Below are 21,622 nucleotides of genomic sequence, written 5' to 3'. Positions count from 1 at the left end.
CACTATTCTGAGTTAATATTGTTAAGCCTTATATAAACTCTTTCTATCTGTTTCTGAAAAATATATGCTATAAATAAATGCTACAAACATAAAACATTTCGACGAAAAGTTTTTTTACATCACAAATACTTGAACATTACACCCCACCAAAAAGCTCGAGTAAATTTTTGGGCCCGGTCCCCTTTAAAACATTTTCCCAAATTTTCGAAAAATTTTTCGGCTTTTGCAGCAGAACATTCTGGCGGTTATAATGCTTTTGAAGGCGTCTATCAACCACTGGGGGTCAAGGACAATTGTATCACCTAAGTTATCATCGCTGAAATATTCAAAGTTTAGCTTTGAGGTTTTTCAACAAAAAACTTTTTTTGCAAAAATCATCAGAAATGTTTAAAAAATTAAGCAAATAAACACTTGAATCAAATGGTTTATTATTTTCACATTATAAACATTCAAATTTCACAAGGGAATACAAATGTTTGTTTTAATCTAAACTTACCCATGGGCGAGACATCAAAATAAAAAAAACCAAAGTATATCAACATTTATGGACAATAAAAAACAGCGCAAATTGATCATGCACAAACCTAAATATTTTTGAGAATATCAATTAAAATAAAAAAAGTTAATGTGAAATGATATATTTGGAAATGTAAAACATCGCCTTTTTTATAAATCACTAAGAATAGCAATTAAATGTTGTTGCCTTATTTTACAGTGCCTTTTAAGTTTTAAAGTTAATAAAATAAATGATCTATGTCCCTTACTTGTTAATTCTAATTGGATTATCCACCCTTATAATAATATTCAATTATAAAGTAAAGATAGAACATAAAAATTAAGATAAATCAACACATTGCTATAGCTTCAAGGTAAAACACAAATACCAGCAAAGTCTTAGAATCAATTAATTAAAGTGACAATATCCCCATCCAAATGTAAATGGTGAGTGCACAGGTAAAAGTCCATAAAATACATCTTGCAATGAATTACTAATTCACCTCAACTTGACATTGAAAAAATGAGTAAAATGTCACTGAATGTCACTCAGTACATTCCCATAATTATTCAGCTTTATATCCAGAAAATATCAAAACACGAGCTTCTTAAACTTTCTAAGTGATTTAGTTAAAAAAGTAAATGGTGTAAGAAACTTTTCCTCTGAGGTGACAACTTTTATAAGTCATGGAAAAGATCTGCAGAGTTTGCAAAGTCATACTATACCTGTAATATAGAATATTTCCAGATTCATGATGAAACCTTAAAAATAATTTCAGTACTTCATCTGTTTCTATAGGAACAGGCAATGTGTTGTTCAGACGCCGCAACATGTCTATATGTAGAACCTACAATTAATATAGAAATGATTGTTTTCTATTACAAGAATAAGACATTGCAAGAATAACTACCCTAAAGAAAGAAAAGAAATATTTCTGTAATCGCTATCATTTTTCATCTGATGATATTTGACACACACGACACATACCATTCCAAATATGTTTTCCGTTGGCTTTCGGTGCTTTGAACTGTGAGAATTTGCACGTTTTCATTATCCGTCATATACAGACTCAAACAAATTGAGTCTGCAATTTTCATATAATTTTGTCGTGATGAATGCTTACGAGTCATCACACGATCTCATTGCGTGCAAAATATGAAAAACTGATATTAGTAGTCCGGGCACAATTTAACACTAGGTCAAAACACCCTTCAAGGTGCATAGACTCAAGTAATTCGAACCCATTTAGTCGACTCTGACGATCACGCAGGGATAAACGGTGGCTGCTTTTCTGACACCGCAACCCTTTAAGGCAACCCCTCATCCTTCTATCTGATACAAATATAATGAGACAAATATTAATTATTCCACCCATTTGTTCAACTTTTAATTGGATAGAAAGAGCATTCATTGTAACAGACATTGCAAGAATGAATTACATTTCTACATTTGCTTTTTCTTACTGAAATTGTATAAAATGTATTCTTACCTTTGAACCCTCATTTTTCAGAATGGCAATGCTGTTTTCCAATGTTATCCATTTTGCTGGAATAATCTCTCCCCAATATGATTGTGCCTTCGCGGATTCGACAATTTTTTTTTTTAGTAAATCAATGCTGCCGTTTTTGATAGTATTATCAACTGGAAAGTCTTCCTCTATCAGATGACTTATGGATTCCTTGTGAAAAAGCGATCTCAATTCATAGAAATAATTGTTTATAATTGCCATTTGCTTTGTTTTCTCTGGAAAAAGCTATAATTAAAAATATACACTTCAGTACACATAATACATTAAAAGTTGTAAATAACAAAAGATATTCAATCTTTGTAAGAATGTTTGTTTTGGAAGATAAGAAACAATTTGAACAAGAGCCATGTCAACATGGCCATCCACCGCCGAATGTGTTTGCTCATAGGAAGAATATATATGTAGTAGAGCAGAATAATTCAATTTTAAGAGGTCTTTTGGTAATGAAAACTGATGACTTAAGTGATTACAGATGTGAATAATGATGGCTGAAAATAACAAAGGGTAATAACTGAAAAATAATTCAGGGTAGGTTATCATTCTTGTATGCTGCACTCCTCCTCCACTCCTCTAAGTTGATACCTCCAACACTTTTGAGATAAGCTCCGGACAAAAAGTATTAACAAGAGGGCCATGATGGCCCTGAGGTCGCTCACCTGTATATAGGCCCAACCAACCCCCACCCCCCAACGTTGCAGGGCCAATTTTAACCCAAAGGCTTTTATTTGCACAAACTTGGTAGACACCCATAAGAAGATGTTTCATGCTAAACATCTAAGCTCTAGCTCATTGGGCTTTTTAAAAGAAGATTTTTTTTAAGTTTTTACTATACACATATAGTTAAAAACAATGACACCCCTGGGGCGGGGCCAGTTTTGACCCCAGGGCTTTTATTTGAACAAACTTTGTAGACACTTACTAGAAGATGTTTCATGCTTAATATCTAAACTCTAGCTATTTGGGTTTTTTCAAAGAAGATTTTAAGTTTTTGCTATACACATATAAAGAAAATCAATGACCCCCCGGGGCGGGGCCAATTTTGACCCCAGGTCTTTTATTTGAACAAACTTTGTAGACACTCACTAAAAGATGTTTCATGCTTAATATCTTAACTCTAGCTATTTGGGTTTTTTCAAAAAAGATTTTTTAAGTTTTTGCTATACACATATAAGGAAAATCAATGACCCCCGGGGCGGTGCCAATTTTGACCCCAGGGCTTTTATTTGAGCAAACTTGGTAGACACCTATTAGAAAATGTTTGATGCTGAATATCTTAGCCATAGCTCTTTGAGTTCTTTAAAAGAAGATTTTTTAAGTTTTTACTATATGCATATAGGGAAAATCAATGACCCCCCCGGGGCGGGGCCAATTTTGACCCCAGGGCTTTTATTTGAACAAACTTGGTAGACACTTATTAGAACATGTTTCATGCTAAATATCTTAGCTCTAGCTTTTTTGGTTCTTTAAAAGAAGATTTTTTAAGTTTTTACTATATGCATATAGGGAAAATCAATGACCCCCAGGGGCGGGGCCAATTTTGACCCCAGGGTTTTTATTTGAACGAACTTGGTAGACACCTATTAGAAAATGTTTGATGCTCAATATCTTAGCCATAGCTCTTTGAGTTCTTTAAAAGAAGATTTTTTAAGTTTTTACTATATGCATATAGGGAAAATCAATGACCCCCGGGGCGGGGCCAATTTTGACCCCAGGGCTTTTTTTTAACAAACTTGGTAGACACCCATTAGAACATGTTTCATGCTAAATATCTTAGCTCTAGTTCTTTGGGTTCTTTAAAAGAAGATTTTTTAAGTTTTTACTATATGCATATAGGGAAAATCAATGACCGGCCAATTTTGACCCCAGGGCTTTTATTTGAACAAACTTGGTAGACACTCACTAGAAGATGTTTCATGCCAAATATCTAAGCTCTAGCTCTTATGGTTTTTTAAAAGAAGATATTTAAAGTTTTTTCTTTCGGTTGCCATGGCAACCAGAGTTCTGCATGGAATTAAATTCTTTGAACAATTTTTAAAGGTGACCACCAAAGGAACATTCCTGTGAAGTTTGGATGAAATTGGCTTAGTGGTTTATGAGGAGATGTCATTTAAAGTAAAAGTTTACTGACGGACGACGGACGGACGGACGGACGCCGGACGAAAAGCGATCACAAAAGCTCACCCTGTCACTTTGTGACAGGTGAGCTAAAAATAACAAAGTGCAATAACTCAAAAATTATAAAGGGAAGAGTTATCATTCTTGCGCATAGCATTCCTCCTCAATTAGATAAATTCACAATTACGTTTTATGTTGACATCTCAAACACGTTTCGAGTTATGCTCCACTCAGGTGAAAAATTAAGTATGAAAAATAACAAAGAGCAATAACTAAAAATTAATGAAGAGTAGAGTTATCATTCTTGTACACTGCAAACCAACTGAGTGAGATCTATCCACCTATAACTTTACATGTTGATATCTCAAAGGCTTTTTGAGTTATGATCTGTACAAAAATTAAGGTTGAAAAATAACAAAGGGCAATGACTCAAGAATAATGCAGGATAGAGTTATCATTCTTGTGCACTGCACTCCTCCTCAATGAGATCTTTCCACCTCTTTGAGATATGCTCTGGACAAAAATTTCGGACGGAAGGACAGACGGACGGACGAATACTATTTCTATATCCACGCCTTCTTTCGGCGGGCGATAAAAATGATAAACGTTCTTGTCATGGCGGTACTAGATCACTCACATGAGAGCCAATGCTCACAATGGTCACACTTGTTTAATGCATAAGAGGGTAATTAGAGGGCAATTAGAAGTGCAATTTTTAACCTTATGATTTTCTTGTAAAATTCCGCAAGGAACTGTTACATACCAAATAAACTCTGATCATTGTAATTTTCCAAAAGATTTATATGTGTATCCTATAGTAAACGAGTATTTTTTAAAACTATATTATCCCTCTTGGAGCCAATTTTGAGACTACATTCAAAATATCCAGCTGTAGACAGTGCAGTTTAAGCCACAAAGTATTAATTATACAAGAAGTATACGTTAACTAATGGACACTCAGGGTTGGGTCAAATGTGACCCATAGAGCATGAATAATATGATTTGATGGAGTTCTAATAAGCAATGTTTCGTTCATTAAAATTCCAAACTGGTGAAAAAAGCTTATGAACACAACTAAAACCGATATTTCTTAAATATCATTAAAACATATGGTTTCATAACCTCAGATCCCCTTTCAAAATTCCATTTTATTTAGTTCCGCCCATTGTTTTCTCGTTTAGGGCACAAGCATTCTTTTACGTGGGGACCATGCGCCGCTTTTCATGGAATGGCACTACTGTGTCACATTGAAGGTTCCATGATAATCGCCGTATGAACACATCTGCGGATGTTTCTAAATTCAAAATTTCACCATTTTCGTGTTAAATGTTGAATTCTGCTTAAGCCGGTACTATGGGGCGTGGACGGTACCTTGCAATTTCCAGTACCGTCCATGAACAGGCTCAATCAAACCGAGCCTGCAACATTTTCAATTGTGTTGTGTTGGACTTTCTTTAGGGATTCTGTTTTTCTCTATTTTAATTAATAAAATGTCACGTCACTCGTTTTTATCTTATCTGTAAACATTCCAACCAGCAGGACCGATGGCCTTAGAACGCTCACCTGAGATCCAATGCTAAAAAATGCTAAAAATGACCACACTTGTTCAGTTCATATCCTTTCGACGGCCATAGCGTAATAAAACGTACCAAAAATCGACTTCTCAAAAGCCTGGCGCTATAGTCATAAGAAGGCTATAACGTAATAAACCGGTATAAAAGTTTGGCTTCCTGAAAGCCACTACTGTTTTGTCGTAGGAAGTCCACCAAAATTTAGTTTTAAATGACTAAATTCTTAAAGTTTACCTTTCATTTATTTCATTCTGTTAAATGTTGTTCAAATAAAAACACCAAATATGTTAATTGTATAGTGCCCTTTATTGACAGAGAGAGTAAATGTTTAGATATACAGTACACTTTTTAATTAATGTGGTAATCAAATCGATATCAAAATTAATTGAAGAAAATCTTCTAAATGGTATAGTATTTTAAAATGCATTTATTGATACATCAAACGGAGTTTCTGTAAGCAGTTCTCTTATTTGAAACAAAAATGAGTTGAACTTACAAAATTCACGTTGAAACGCATAATATCAATCACCCTTCCTGAGAAAAATTGATTTTCATTGATTTTCAATAATTACGTTTTAAAACGTTGTGGACGTTGTACTCAATAGGGTATTCTAATGGGCTATATCTGTAAATAACGTAAAATTTACCGTTTTAAAACGTTCAGAACTTGTTTTAAAAAACAAGGATTGTGAGTCTGTTTAATGCAGTTGAACGTAATATTAACAGTGTTATACGGTATGGCTTTGTTGTTTATCGTATGCAGTTGAACAGCCATAGCGTAATATTTTGATTTTTCATAAACACATTAAAAAACCAGAATGTACGAGGTTTTTACGGGTTTGCATGACACAAACTCAAGTTTTACGCTGATTTACGCTACGGTTTCTAGAAAGGTATATTTTTAGATACGTTTTACTACGCTATGGACGTCAGGTCGTAAAATAAGACTGGCTTTCAGAAATGTAAAAATTCGATACGTTTTCTTACGCTTTGGCCGTCCTACGGGTATAGCGGATGGCCGTCGAAAGGATATGAGAGTCATTAGTTAACATTGGTGTCAAATAGTTGATAAACACCACTGGGACTGATATTATTTTCAAAAATATTATTAAACAAATGAATGCCACGTTACTTGTTTTATCTTATCTGCACGCGTTCCAACCAGCAGGACAGGCGGGCCTGACTCATCCGATGAACCGCAAAACTCGTGGATTGAATTTAACCAGAAATTAGCAAATTCTGAAAGTTATCATAACCAAAATAAAAACGATAATATAATAGCACCGCTAGGCAAAGCATTATATGCCCAAAAGTGTGTTTTTAGTAAAGATGAAGCATTTGTAAGACATGCGAATTAAATGAAGTATAACCTCCTTCAAACAAAAATCCTACTATGAAGTTTGAATATTGTGTGCCAATTGAACTTAAGTTATGCTCCGGAAACTGTTTTCTGTTTTAAGGTAATATTGACCTTGACATTTGACCTTGTTACCCCAAAATCAATATGAGTCTTCTACCTAATATGGACACTCATCCATTGAAGATTAAATATTGTGGGCTAGATGGAACTTAAGTTATGCCCCGGAAACTGTTTTCAGTTTTAAAGTAATAATGACCTTTGACCTTGTGACCCCAAAATCAATAGGGATCTTCTACCCAATATGGCCAATCATCCTATGAAGTTTGAAAATTGTGGGCCAAATGGAACCTAAATTATGTTCCGGGAAATGTTTTCAGTTTTAAGGTAATAAGGTGACCTTTGACCTTGTGACCCCAAAATCAATAAAGGTCTTCTACCTAATATGGATAATCATCCTATGAAGTTTGAACACTGTGGGCCAAATGGAACTTTGGTAATGCCCTGGAAACCTTTTTAATTTAAAAGTAATAGTGACCTTGATCGTTGACCTTGTGACCCCAAAATCATAATAGTTCTTTTTCACAATATGGACAATCATCCTATGAAGTTTGAACACTGTAGGCCAAACGGAACTTAAGTTATGCTCCGGAAACTGTTTTCAGTTTTAAAAAGAATAGTGACCTTGACCTTTGACCTTGTGACCCCAAAATCAATAGGGGTCTTCTACCCGATATGGACAATCATCCTTTTAAGTTTGAATATTGTCGGCCAATTGGAACTTAAGTTATGCTCCGGAAACCAAATTGCTAACAGACAGACGGACAAACGGACGGACAGACGCCAGGAGGTATAACATTACATGCCCGAAATTCTGTCGGGCATAAAAAAGTGCAGTGGTCAATAATGTAGGGTCGGTAATACAATGCACAATTAGGTTGATAGTAATTATCAAGTATTTGACAAAACAACGGACCACAAAATAATAAAACATGAAAGTTGTTGGCAAATGTGAAATACATGATTCTTTATAACATTTAAATATTTATAAAGCAGAAAAAATGTCCTAGAACATAATAATAATATTTATCAGATAAATGGTCATTCTAAATCACTGAGATCTTTATCAACATTTATATCAAGCAACGTTTTATAACAATATCTATTGGAAAATGTGTCAATTGTAAATTTATTCACTTTGAAACGGAATAACAAAAACTAGAACTATCACTAAATGTGATTAATACCCCCACAAGTCTGCTTCGGAAATGAGGATGTTACTAGTAACAGAATACCTTGTAAAAGAATTGAAACATAGAGTTATGGTTGTGGGCAATTAAAGATAATTGTGGTTCATGTATGTTGCATTTCCTTTCAATGTGGTTGGCCATTGATGAAGTTTAATTGAATTACTCTGTAATAAGTCCAGTAAGACAAAGAAAAAGAACAAAGGGCAATAACTCTATAAATACTGAAGATAGAGCTATAGTTCTTGTGCACTGCACTTCCTCTTATTGTGCTTGACCATTGTATGAAGTTGTTTTGAATTCCAACCAGTACGTTTTAAGTTATGCTCCGGACAAGGAAAAGTACCAAAGGGCAGTAACTCTGTATTTTGTCAAAATGGAGTTATGGCTCTTGTGCACTGCACTTCCTTTGAATGTCCTTGACAACTGTATGAAGTTGTACTGAATTCCAAACAGTAGTTTTCAAGTTAAGCTCTAGACAAGGAAAAGTAACAAAGGGCAATAACTCTGTAATTAGTCAAGATGGAGTTATGGTTCTTGTGCACTGCACTTTCCCTTATTGTGCTTGACCATTGTATGAAGTTGTTTTGAATTCCAACCAGTAGTTTTCAAGTCATGCTCTGGACAAGGAAAAGTAACAAAGGGCAGTAACTCTGTAATTAGTCAAGATGGAGTTATGGTTCCTATGCACTGCACTTCCTCTCAATGTGCTTGACCATTGTATGAAGTTATAATGAATTCCAACAATAAGTCTTCAAGTTATGCTCCGGACAAAAGAAAGCAATGGAAAGGCAAAGGGCAATAACTCTGTAATTAGTCAAGATGGAGTTATGGTTCTTGTGCACTGCACTTCCCCTTATTGTGCTTGACCATTGTATGAAGTTGTTTTGAATTCCAACCAGTAGTTTTAAAGTCATGCTCTGGACAAGGAAAAGAAACAAAGGGCAGTAACTCTGTAATAAGTCAAAATGGAGTTATGGTTCTTGTGCACTGCACTTCCTCTCAATGCGCTGGACCATTGTATAAAGTTATAATGAATTCCAACAATTAGTCTTCAAGTTATGGTCCGGACAAAATAAAGCAATGGAAAAGTAATAAAGGGCAACAACTCTGTAATTACTTTAGATAGAGTTATGGTTCTTATGCACTGCACTTCCTCTCAATGTGCTTGACCATTGTATGTAATTATATTAATTCCAACTATTAGTCTTCAAGTTATGCTCCGGACAAAAAAAGAAGGCAATTGAAAAGCAACAAAGGGCAATAACTCTGTAATTACTTTAGATAGAGTTATGGTTCTTGTGCACTGCACTTCCCCTTATTGTGTTTGACAATGGTATGAAGTTGTTTTGAATTCCAACCAGTAGTTTTCAAGTAATGCCCCGGACAAGGAAAAGTAACAAAGGGCAATAACTCTGTAATTAGTCAAGATAGAGTTATGGTTCTTGTGCACTGCACTTCCTCTCAATGTGCTTGACCATTGTATGTAGTTATATTGAATTCTAACCATTAGTCTTCAAGTTATGCTCCGGACAAGGAAAATGCAACGGACAAAAAAAAAACGCAATGGAAAAGCAACAAAGGGCAATAACTCTGTAATTACTTTAGATAGAGTTATGGTTCTTGTGCACTGCACTTTCCCTTATTGTGTTTGACAATTGTATGAAGTTGTTTTGAATTCCAACCAGTAGTTTTCAAGTAACGCCCCAGACAAGGAAAAGTAACAAAGGGCAATAACTCTGTAATTAGTCAAGATAGAGTTATGGTTCTTGTGCACTGCACTTCCTCTCAATGTGCTTGACCATTGTATGTAGTTATATTGAATTCAAACCATTAGTCTTCAAGTTATGCTCCGGACAAGGAAAATGCAACGGACCAAAAAAAACGCAATGGAAAAGCAACAAAGGGCAATAACTCTGTAATAACTTTAGATAGAGTTATGGTTCTTGTGCACTGCACTTCCTCTCAATGTGCTTGGCCATTGTATGTAGTTATATTGAATTCCAACAATTAGTTTTCAAGTTATGCTCCGGACAAGGAAAATGCAAAGGACGTCTGAACCGACCGACCGACCGACCGACCGACCGCCCGACCAACCAACCGACCGACCGACCGACCACCGGGTGTCTCCTATATACCCCCCCCCCAAACTTCGTTTTTGGGGGTATAATAAACTACACAAATAACTGATGTCAAGCATTTGGGGCCGAACGCTTATCTTAAGGAGCAACGGAAAAAAAATTTTGGGGTTGCTGGTTCGATCCTCTGGCGAAATCATAGATTAGATTTCAATCGCTTACGGAGACATTGTGAATTACTTGTTAAGTTATCTTAAGTTATATCAAGTAAATGGATATGCAATGCAGTTATGTCTGATTATCAGGATATAATTGATTAAAGTACTCCAAAGTTTTTGTTCCATATATCCTCATTACCGAGGTAAATTAAGATACTACCAAAGTCTAAACTGTTTGTTCTTTCTCAGTATATTTTAAATTACTGTATAATAAAGTGACATTATGCCCATCCAAAGGTATATAGTGAGTGAAGAGCTGAAGATCAAAATAAGCTAACATTTTGTTTAATTCCTTACAGTTATTATTTCCTTCACATGAACAGGACAATAATGGCATAAGAAAATTTCTATAAATATCCAACGAAAATGACCTATAACGTTCAATTTACAAGACAGTGGGGCAGCCTTTAAATATTTAATGCAGATTCATACTTTATCCTTAACATTTTTCAATTTCAATTGTTAATTAATCCCCATTGTAACAGGTAATCTTTTGAAAATATATAGTCAATTCAGCTCAACTTCACAATAAAAATAAAATGAGCATAACGTATTTTTATAAGACTTAAAGCAGAAAGAAATCAAAGCATTTGATACAAGCAAAATTGCTTTAAAACATGAAATAGTTTTTACAGTATTTTATTCTCCATATGGAGACTTATTTTATTACTTCATGTGAAAAATTCTAAGAAAACAAAATAGCATTTAATATTTGTTATTTCCGTTTGGTTTCTAATATTCTTACAAGTTTATACACCATACCCCAAAACCAAGCATTAAGTGATTTGACACATTCCAAATATTTTGTCTTCTCGCGTCCCTATATATATATATATATATATATATATATATATATATATATATATATATATATATATAGAAATGAGAGAATATATAGAATATATACACACATACCACCACATCGATATGCCAGTCCAATTACGGCACAGCGCCTAGCAGAACAGTCATGAAAGCATAGCCACTGCTCATCCACCATCACATAATGATGGTTTCAGAACAGCTTTATATACAGTCACAAACTGCACTACACATTGAAACAAGCTCAACATTCTCATATATAGAGTTTGTTCTCTGTAAACATATCTCACAAATCAACGATGACATTTTATTGTCTATATATACTTTATCTGTCTAAATTCATTGTATCCTACGGATCTACTTGATCTTACGTGATCCAGTTGACTTTCGGAAATAGATATATAGTTCTCTGGTCCCAATCAGTGAAGAAGACAATAAAATGTCATCGTTGATTTGTGAGATATGTTTACAGAGAACAAACTCTATATATGAGAATGTTGAGCTTGTTTCAATGTGTAGTGCAGTTTGTGACTGTATATAAAGCTGTTCTGAAACCATCATTATGTGATGGTGGATGAGCAGTGGCTATGCTTTCATGACTGTTCTGCTAGGCGCTGTGCCGTAATTGGACTGGCATATCGATGTGGTGGTATGTGTGTATATATTCTCTCATTTCTATTAATTTATCTGCACACTTGTATCTTAAGTGATCCCACGCAGGGGAAAGTATAACTGTATTGAATTTAATTATCTCCCTTTATATATATATATATATATATATATATATATATATATATATATATATATATATATATATATATATATATATATAATACTGCACGTTTGTAACGTCGCTTTTCATTGGATAATCGTGACGTTTATATAGTTTTATATACAGGGCTTCTGTCGATTCATGAAGAAGTCTTACTTTTTTCTCTAAAACATGATGCGTGCTGTATTATAAATTTGTTATAAAGATTGTTGACAGGATATATGACCGTATATAAACGGCTGTTTGCAATATAACCCTCGCCTAGCGGCTCGGGTTATATTTACAAACAGCCGTTTATATAGGGCCATATAACCTGTCAACGATCTTTATAACTAATAATATATAGTTTACTTCTGTGGCATACCTGATATTTTCCAATGTTTAACACCTATGCTATCCTGGAAACATTCATCATCTTTTACCATGTCCTCCATGCTTTTAGATACGTCTGTGACTAACAAATACACCGCTCTCCTTGACAAAAACACCTGATGAGTGGCATAGAATACAAACTGTCCCGCAAAATCCCAAATGGAGACATCCGCCATGTTTAAATTATCTGTGGACCCTGAATGCTGAACTTCTTCTATCAAGGCCTTGAAGATAGAAGACAGCAGTTAGAGAAAATGAAATTTAAAACTCCTTCAAAGAAAGTATTTGTTTAATCAAACAATTAATATCTATAACTTAAATAAAGTATAAACGATGATTAGAAAGAAAGAAAGAACTTTTGATACGATATGTAATAATCCTACAGCACATATATCAAACTGAATGGTTCTGATATTACAAATTAAGAATAAGTCAAACTCGAATTGTGAGATACCTCACAACTTTTTTACTGTGATGAAAATGGATAACGAAATATAAGATGTCAAGCAAAATATTCATTCATAACTGTTTAAATAAAGAGTAAATTTTAGAAATAAAGACAAATTCTGTACTGAATATTAATGACAATCCTTAATAACACACAATCAATTAATACCACACTATCCTACTTTTCATAATTTTTACTTCATTTAATGGGACTTTAAGAAAGAGATTTAATCAATGACGATTAAACAAGTTGACATCCTTCTTCATACTTTGGGGAAATCTGTGACAGATAAGTTAAGGTCGCTGACTTCTAACCACTTGTTCCTCACCGATGTTGGTTTGAAACCGCCAGGGACTTAACATTGTTTTATAAAAGAAAGCAACCCAGGTAGCTTACTTACTGTCGGGGTTCTATTAATGTGCACACTATGGCCTAAAATAATGGAATAAGGAGCACTTGAGGTATTCCTCCACAATAAAACTTGACTCTAAAAATGGTCTTACCTTCAAGTGATATAGTATATTTTCTTCCTTGGTGTCTTGAAGTGGTTGGAAATTCTCATTAGTGACGTTTTCTACTTCCAGCGGTGTCAAAGTTACTTTCATCTTTGGTTCTGGTTCTGTACACACAACTTCTGCACCTATATTTCACAGTATTAGTTTTATTTAAATTGATAAAATGTATGTTAATAACTGACAAGAGCCATGTTCACATGGCCATCCCCGCCGAATGTGTATATGTAGTAGAGCAGAATAATTCAAGTTTAAGAGGTGGTAATGAAAACTGATGGCTGAAGTGATTACAGATTTGAAACTTATGTGAATACTGATGGCTGAAAATAACAAAAAATAAACATGAAAAATAACAAAGGGCAATAACTGAAAAATAATGCAGGGTAGGTTATCATTCTTGTGTGCTGCACTCCTCAATGAGATCTATCCACCTATGAAGTTTCAAGATGATACCTCTAACACTTTTTGAGATAAGCTCCAGACAAAAGTAGAAAAAAATAACAAAGGGCAATAACTCAAAAATTATAAAGGGTAGAGTTATCATTCTCACTGCACATCTCCTGAGGTGGATCTATTAACCTACGAAGTTTCATGTTGATATCGCAAAGGCTTCGTGAGTTATGCTCTGGACAAAAATTAAGTTTAAAAAATAACAAAGGACAATAACTGAAAAAGTATGCAGGGTAGAGTCATCATTCTTGTGCATTGCACTCCTCCTCAACATGATCTATCCACCTATGAAGTTTCAAGTTGATACCTCAAATACTTTTTGAGATATGCTCCGGACAAAAGTTAGAAAAAAATAAAAATGGGCATTAACTCAAAAATTATAAAGGGTAGAGTTATCATTCTTACGCACAGCATTCCTCTTCAATAAGATCTTTCCACCTATGTAGTTTCATGTTGACATCTCAAAGACTTATTTAGTAATGCTCTACTCAAGTGAAAAATTATGTATGAAAGATAACAAAGGGCAAAAACTCAAAAATTATGTCAGGTAGAGTTATCTTTATTATGCACTGCACAACTGCTGAGTGAGATCTATCCACCTATGAAGTTTCATGTTGATATCTCAAAGCCTTTAGAGTTATGTTCTGGACAAAAATTAAGTTTGAAAAATAACAAAGGGCAATAACTGAAAAATTATGCAGGATAGAGTTATCATTCTTGCACACTGCACTCCTTAATATGATCTATCCATCTATGAAGTGTCAAGTTGATACCTCAAATACTTTTTGAGATATGCTCTGGACAAAAATGTCGGACTGACGGACGGATGGATGGATGGACGGACGGACGGAAGGACAGAGACTATTTCTATATCCTCCGCCGCCTTTCGGCGGGGGATAATAAATAATATTGTGCTTTAGGTCGTTGATTAGCCGTAAGATTAAGCTTTCTTTCTGAAAAAATTTTTTATACACCTAGATGTCACAATAGTACCCAATTTATGAATCGATATACAGAAATCGAACATTTGCCATGAAAAATGTTGTTCTGCATTTTGTTTCAACCATTTGAAAACCGTTTGGTTGTCTTGACAATGTTTAGCAATACTTGGTGACAATACGCTCCAAGTGTATTTTCAATCATTATATGATCATCATTACCTTCATTCTTTTCTGTAATATCTTGGCTGTTGCTCTCTATTGATGTATCTTCATCTACAACTTCAAACTCTTCATTAACAGCTCCTACTGTACTCTCATTTTCTATTACAACAACTTCCTTTTCCGTGGTAAGTGTTTTTTTTAACAAATTAAGCAGACGGTTACACACTGTGCCAACTTTCTGATCTACAAACAAAAAAAAAGTGATTTATTTCATTGCTTCCTTGCTTGGTATTAATTTTACATGTTGTGTTGGTACAAAATCGCACATCATTTTTTTCTGTAAAATGAAAACATCAACAACAAAATAACCAAGAATGCATATGTAAAAAATGTTATGCCACTGCATTAAATAAACAGAAGTAGATTTTTTTTTGTTACTAATAAAATTGAACTGCCATAATGCTGTAGTGTCTAGTGAATTTTGAAGTCAAGGTCATATTTCAGCATATCATATCATAAGACGCATGTGCAAATGTGTCTAATGTTAATATACAAAGGCCATAGTGCAATAATTGATTAACCTTTTCCCTCATATATACGTGTTTCGACGGCTTTTGTCCCCCCCCCCTTTTGAGGACTCAAACAGTGAAAAAATGCCCTATTTAGACCACAAACAGTGTTTTTCGTTTGAGAAATGTTGATGAAAAAAGTGACCACTTTTTCGGCGCCCCCCTGTCCAAATTATTACATCATGGGGTTGCCAGAAGGGGGATGTGCCCCCTTCTGTTTGGGGGGGGGGGGTTGAAGGGGGCGGTAGTCCCCTCATCGCCAAGAAACTTTTGGACATGTGACAGGCTAAAAATTACCTTAGGTCGATCTTAGGGTAACTAGTAACCGACGCTGAAAAGCTTTTTACTCTATCTCCATTCATTGAGAAGTTGTAGCACTTTGAAATCAGTTTTGATGGAAAAAACAATGCAAAATAGTGATTTTTGGAAAATTTGAGACGTCCCCTTGTTACATTGTTAACTTGCGATTGAGCATACTGTTACAGAGGCTATGGTCTAGTCAACATTTGTGCCAAGTTTTATCAGCATTTAAGCATTTTTCATAGTTTCATAGCAGTTTGAACTTGTTACAGGAGGCTTTTTAATGAAAACGGCCATTTTTTCGCAATATTCTCATGGGGTAAAAGGTTAAAAGATGAAAGAAGCTTTAATGACAAAATAGGTATTAACTGTATAATATAACTGTATTAAACTTTGAAATGCAGGTACAGTAACTTTTTTCTAAATACCATCTTTTCAATAAACCATTACCAATTTCTACAAACATAATCATTATTATATCCATAGTGTGAATTATAATGTCCTTATAATGTGCTCAAATATCTCTACAAAGCTTACAACTGTCTTGCTAGATTTCATGATATGAATCATTTTATAAACATCTCTAAAAATTATGACCTATAGACTGACTCCAAGCTATTGAATCTTTTACATAAAAATTCAATGATATGTATCAGGCATTCCATTGAAAGTAACGTTTCATTTCATAAAATAATTTTTTTTAAAGTTTTTACTATATGTACGAACATTGTGAAAATCAAAGACCCCGGCGCTGGGCCAATTTTGAGCCCAGGGCTATAATTTGAACAATCTTGGTAGAGGTTCACTATACAATGTTTCATGCCAAATATCTTACCGAGAAGAAATTTTTTTAAACTTTTATTATATACACATAAGGAAAACCTATGACCCCCAGGGCCAATTTTGACACTCAGGGCAAAATCAGATCAACTTTGGAAGAAGACTTATATATAATATTATCTACCAAATATCAATGCTTTGAGCCTTATACCTTCAGACAAAAAGATTTTTTAAGGTTTTTCTATATGCTCATAGTGAAAATTAATGACCTCGTGACAGGGCCAATTTTGATTCCAGGGCTATAATTTGAACAATCTTGGTATAAGTCTACCAGACAATGTCTTAAGCAAAATATCTAAGCTCTAGGCCGTGTGAATCTTTACAAAAAAGATTTTTTTAAGTTTATTCTTACAACCAGATTTCTGCATGGAATCGAATTCTTTGAACAACTTTAGAAGCCCTTCACCCAAAAAACATTCCTGCCACGTTTGGTTGAAATTGGGCTAGTCGTTTTTCACAAGATGATTTTTTAAGTTCACTATATAATCTATACAGCACACGCACACACGCACGCGCACGATGATGTGTAAGCTGCCGGATAGCTCAGTTGGTAGAGCCACGGTACGGTATTCCGAGGGTCCCGGGTTCGAGCCCAGGTCAGGCTGCACATTTTTCTCACCCTGTGACAGTTTATCAAAGTGCGCATGCGTGAGGTGGTTTATCCGGGAAGTTTGTAAAAACTGAGACCCGGCATGCAAATTATGTCAAATGAAATATAAGTAATTACGAGTTGTTGTTATAATGAAAAGATGATGAAAGGGAATGATATTGGAATGATATGGGATAATGGATAGTATATCAGACTGTAGAGAAACATAGATAACACGAGATATATTTACAAATACAAGGACAAACGATATTCGTAACAAATAACAAAACACAAATATCGACCACATGACATATAGCTAATGAACAAATCTACAAACCATTCATTCAGATATTTTCAAGTGCAGGTTGGTATATTCACCTTTGGCTACTGTTTCCCATTGTCCAGTTTCCAGGGACACTTTACATCTTTTTACGTGAACATCAATACCATTTGTGCTCTCTCGCTTGTTAATATCAACATCTTCATCTAACAGACGCTTTGTTAGCGTTGTCTTGCCAACACCGTAATGGCCGACAACCATTACTCGAATATTGTAAACAGCTTCTTTGCCCTCACTTAATGCTCGTTTGTATAATTCTATTGAATGCTTATCCATTCTAAGGATTTCTAGAGGGATCAAACTGCTGTGTCCAGTGGCTTGAAAAATAAATATACAATGGATAAGTAATCTTTCATAATCCAGTGTCACGTGACATTTGTTTCAGTACAACTCGTTCTATATTGCTTCTGTTTCGTTCCGCAAAATATAAATGCCCCCGGGATAATGATATTAAGCGGAACAATTATTTTTGTTTTTAATGATCCATTTTCTCTTTTAAAATGCTTGTTAAAATGTTATAACTAGAAATGTATCCATAGGACACATGTGCCCCCATTCAACTGTTTTGTAAATTTTATGACTCTAGTTCAAATTGTTTTGGGTTAATGTGAAAACTCAAAATCTTTTACTAAGTAAAGGGCAAGAACTTTACAAATACTGAATAAATCCACAAGCAAACCCCAAGATAATAAGTACACATGCTGACCAACATTCCTGTAAACTTTCAGGCCTACAGGTCAAATACTTTTTGAGCTATGCATGAACAAATTGAAAATTGCAAATATATACTAAGTTAAGGGCAATATTTTAAAATTCACATGCAAAATCCCAGGTGCATAGCTTCACAGTATTGATCAAATTTGATTGATTGTAACTGTCGCACTCAAGGAACAAATAACACAACATAATGGAACGGTTTTTACCTACTAAGTCAAGGGCAATAACTCTACAAATACTGGATAAATCCACAAGTAAAATCCAAGGTGCACAACTACATTATACCGACCACCATTCCTGTTAAGTTTCATGACTTTAGGTAAAATACATTTTGAGCTGCGCAAGACACAAATTGAAAATTGCATATTTTCACTTAGTCAAGGGCAATAACTCTGACAAAACATATAAATTCACAATCGAAACACCAGATACACCACTTCACATGCTTGTCAACATTCCTGTAAAGTTTCATGACCCTATGTCAAATTCTTTTTGAGCTACATGTGAAACAAGTTGAAAATTGAAAATTTTTACTAAGTCAATTACAATAACTCTACAAATACTAAATAAATTTAAACGAAAATACCCAGTTGCACAACTACACATGCGTATCAAAATTCCTGTAAAGATTCATAACTGTAGGTCAAATACTTTTTGAGCTACGTGCGACACAAGTTGAAAATCGCAAATTTTTATTAAATCAAGGGCAAAACTGTGACAAAACAGAATTAATCCATAAGCAAAACCCCAGGTGCACAACTTCACATGCTGATCAACATTCCTGAAAAGTTTCATGACTCTATGTCAAATACATTTTTAGCTACGTGCAACACAATATGAGAACGGACGGAAGGACGGACAGACGGACGGACAGACGGTGCGATTATATTATGTCTCCCTTCGGTTCCTAAAAATGAATGGCAGACTATTGTCCCCATAACAATAAGTTGCACATAGATGCATGAACCAAGAATATTTTAAGAATTTATGTGCAATCATGTAGAATCTATTAAGACTGTTAAAAGTGTAAATCTTGCAGTATATATGATCATAAATTTATCATATGAAAAACACATGAAAGGTCACATATATTTAACATATGAAAACTTATTTATATGAAAAACATGCGATAACCATGAGTTTAACACATGTTTGTTGACACATGTTTTTCATATGGTTCTGTTTAACATAATTATGTTAATCTTACATATGAAAAACATATGTTCTTAAACACATGTTTTTCAAAACATATGAAACACATATGTTTTACATATGGAAAACATATGGTGAACCAAACATACAACAAACATGTGGTTCATTTTTACCTGTCTAACAGCTGTTGACTGGGCAATGTTTTAAATGAAAACTAGTAAGGACATGCCTTTTGAAATTTTGTTTAAAAATACATCAGTATCATAATACATGCACATGGAACCAAACAGTCATGAAACAAAGCAACTGATTATAATATTTTGACCCAAAGAGCACCCTTAGGGGCACCAAATTCAATTTTGACATATTATTAAGGGTGGTGGTTGCATTAAAAATGAAGAGGGGTATTTATTCAATTTTTGATACAATCCGAAGGTAAATACAAAAATTAATGTTTTCTGTAAGTGTAACTTGAGAACAATACGATATAACTAGATTAAACTTGAACGTTAGTGTCAAATTGTCAATCAAAAACCAATGTGTAGTGTTAAAAAGCAATTATTTGAAAATGTCTACAAAATGATCGAACCTTTATATACAACAAATGCACATGTGCTTTCATGAAGAAAAAAAGAATAGTTTATTCAATGAATTTGATTGACATTAATTAACTAGATCAAAAACGGCAAAATGTTCATTATAAATGGTACCATTTTTGTGTGTATTTTTCACATGTTATAAAAATTGCAGTCACTGTAGACATCTGAAGATTATAAAGGAAGTTAGGCCAAACATAATGATGAATAGTCCATTTGTGTACGGTTGTTTTAACTGGTAGAGAAGGTTATATAATGCACCAGTGATTTTTTTGAAAGGTATTTATAGATTCCGTTATGGGGGCTAACATATTATCTTAGTAAATGACAAAGCCTTGCATTGCTCTGAAAGCCGTAACGTTTTTTAATCAAAGCTAGTATTTTTCTTTACAAAATATTTACAAATTTAAACATTTATTTCATATAACTATAATTTTTTCTTCATCGTACCTGAATAAATAGGTAACCTATTTAGAAAGGGTTTTCATTTTTACTAGTTCAATAAATGGCATTATTTTATCATGTCAGAAAATGTGTATTGTCTGGAGCCTGATTTCAATTAAACAGTGTAATTATTTACTGATTGTAATTTTCTTACGAAGGATTGCATTATCAAAGTAGTAAAGTTAAGATGCTGTTGTGTATATAGTATATATAGTATATAATATAAAACAACTTCCCTTTCAGTGATTAAAATCCAACATTAATTATTGAAAAATAAAAATTTTACTCGTTGTTGGCTGAGATGATTAAAATAACAACAAACAAACAAACAAAGCAAAAAAAAATAAATAAATAAAAAAATAAATTAAAAAAATAAAATAAATAAACAACAAGAAACAAGTTATGTTCGGTAAACACAAATGTCCACCTGCCCCTACCCCCCCCCCCCTTCCGGGTGGCCTAGATTCATGTCAGTAACAATGTTTTCAAAAAAAGTTTACTAATTAAAAAGCACTCAGTTATAGACATAATTATTACCAAAATAATTGTAAACTATGGTGGCTGATTTGTGCCATTCCTGTTTTCGCCCCGTGACCCCGCCAAGCGAAAAGTTGAAAATTAACAAGTTAAAATGGCGGGGCGCAGACTGATAATACACTAATTAGCAATGGCATTGGGCGAAGTTTAATAAATAAAACTTCGTCCCGTGGGGGCGCGGAGCGAGATTTAAGAAATTAAAAGGACTATAGGTCAAATATTTTCTGAGCTACAAATGAGAATGAACGGACAAGGGTAAATCTAAATCCCCCCGCAAAGTGGGCGCACAAAAAAAAGTCTATTACGATATAGTTACCTCGAGTACAATATGAATTTGATATGGACGTTGTTGACAAAGAAAGTGACAACGGTGCTAACAGTATATAAGATGTATTTGAATTGGATTATACTTTTTTCGGGGAATAAAAGCGAGGCTAGATGGCGTTCAATAT

The 21,622-nt window shown here is 34.2% G+C and overlaps 1 protein-coding gene across 1 annotated transcript; it reads right to left on the bottom strand.

The window, feature by feature from the left end:
* Positions 1 to 183: 183 nt before the first annotated feature.
* Positions 184 to 19,629, bottom strand: LOC132757542 (probable serine/threonine-protein kinase roco6). The gene is made up of 8 exons (XM_060748852.1): positions 17,763 to 19,629; positions 15,144 to 15,329; positions 13,525 to 13,661; positions 12,566 to 12,797; positions 6,843 to 6,949; positions 1,986 to 2,249; positions 1,222 to 1,343; positions 184 to 316 (listed from the first exon to the last, which is right to left on the bottom strand). Exons 1-8 carry the CDS (start codon positions 17,998 to 18,000, stop codon positions 184 to 186), a joined length of 1,419 nt encoding a protein of 472 aa, XP_060604835.1. The 5' UTR covers positions 18,001 to 19,629.
* Positions 19,630 to 21,622: the final 1,993 nt, after the last annotated feature.

The sequence above is a fragment of the Ruditapes philippinarum genome, unplaced genomic scaffold, assembly GCF_026571515.1.
Source record: "Ruditapes philippinarum isolate M1 unplaced genomic scaffold, ASM2657151v2 ctg9030_1_1_1_1, whole genome shotgun sequence".
NCBI lineage: Eukaryota > Metazoa > Mollusca > Bivalvia > Venerida > Veneridae > Ruditapes > Ruditapes philippinarum.
This window is presented reverse-complemented; position numbering and strand designations above follow the sequence as displayed.

Bases quoted from the DNA above. Each gene is read 5' to 3' on its own strand.
- LOC132757542 (XM_060748852.1), bottom strand. From the start codon at position 18,000: ATGGATAAGCATTCAATAGAATTATACAAACGAGCATTAAGTGAGGGC. The intron at 13,662-15,143 runs GTAATGATGATC...TGTGAAATATAG, and splicing joins TATTACAGAAAAGAATGAAG to GTGCAGAAGTTGTGTGTACA. The intron at 2,250-6,842 runs GTAACGTGGCAT...TTTTAATTATAG, and splicing joins GTGCAGATAAGATAAAACAA to CTTTTTCCAGAGAAAACAAA.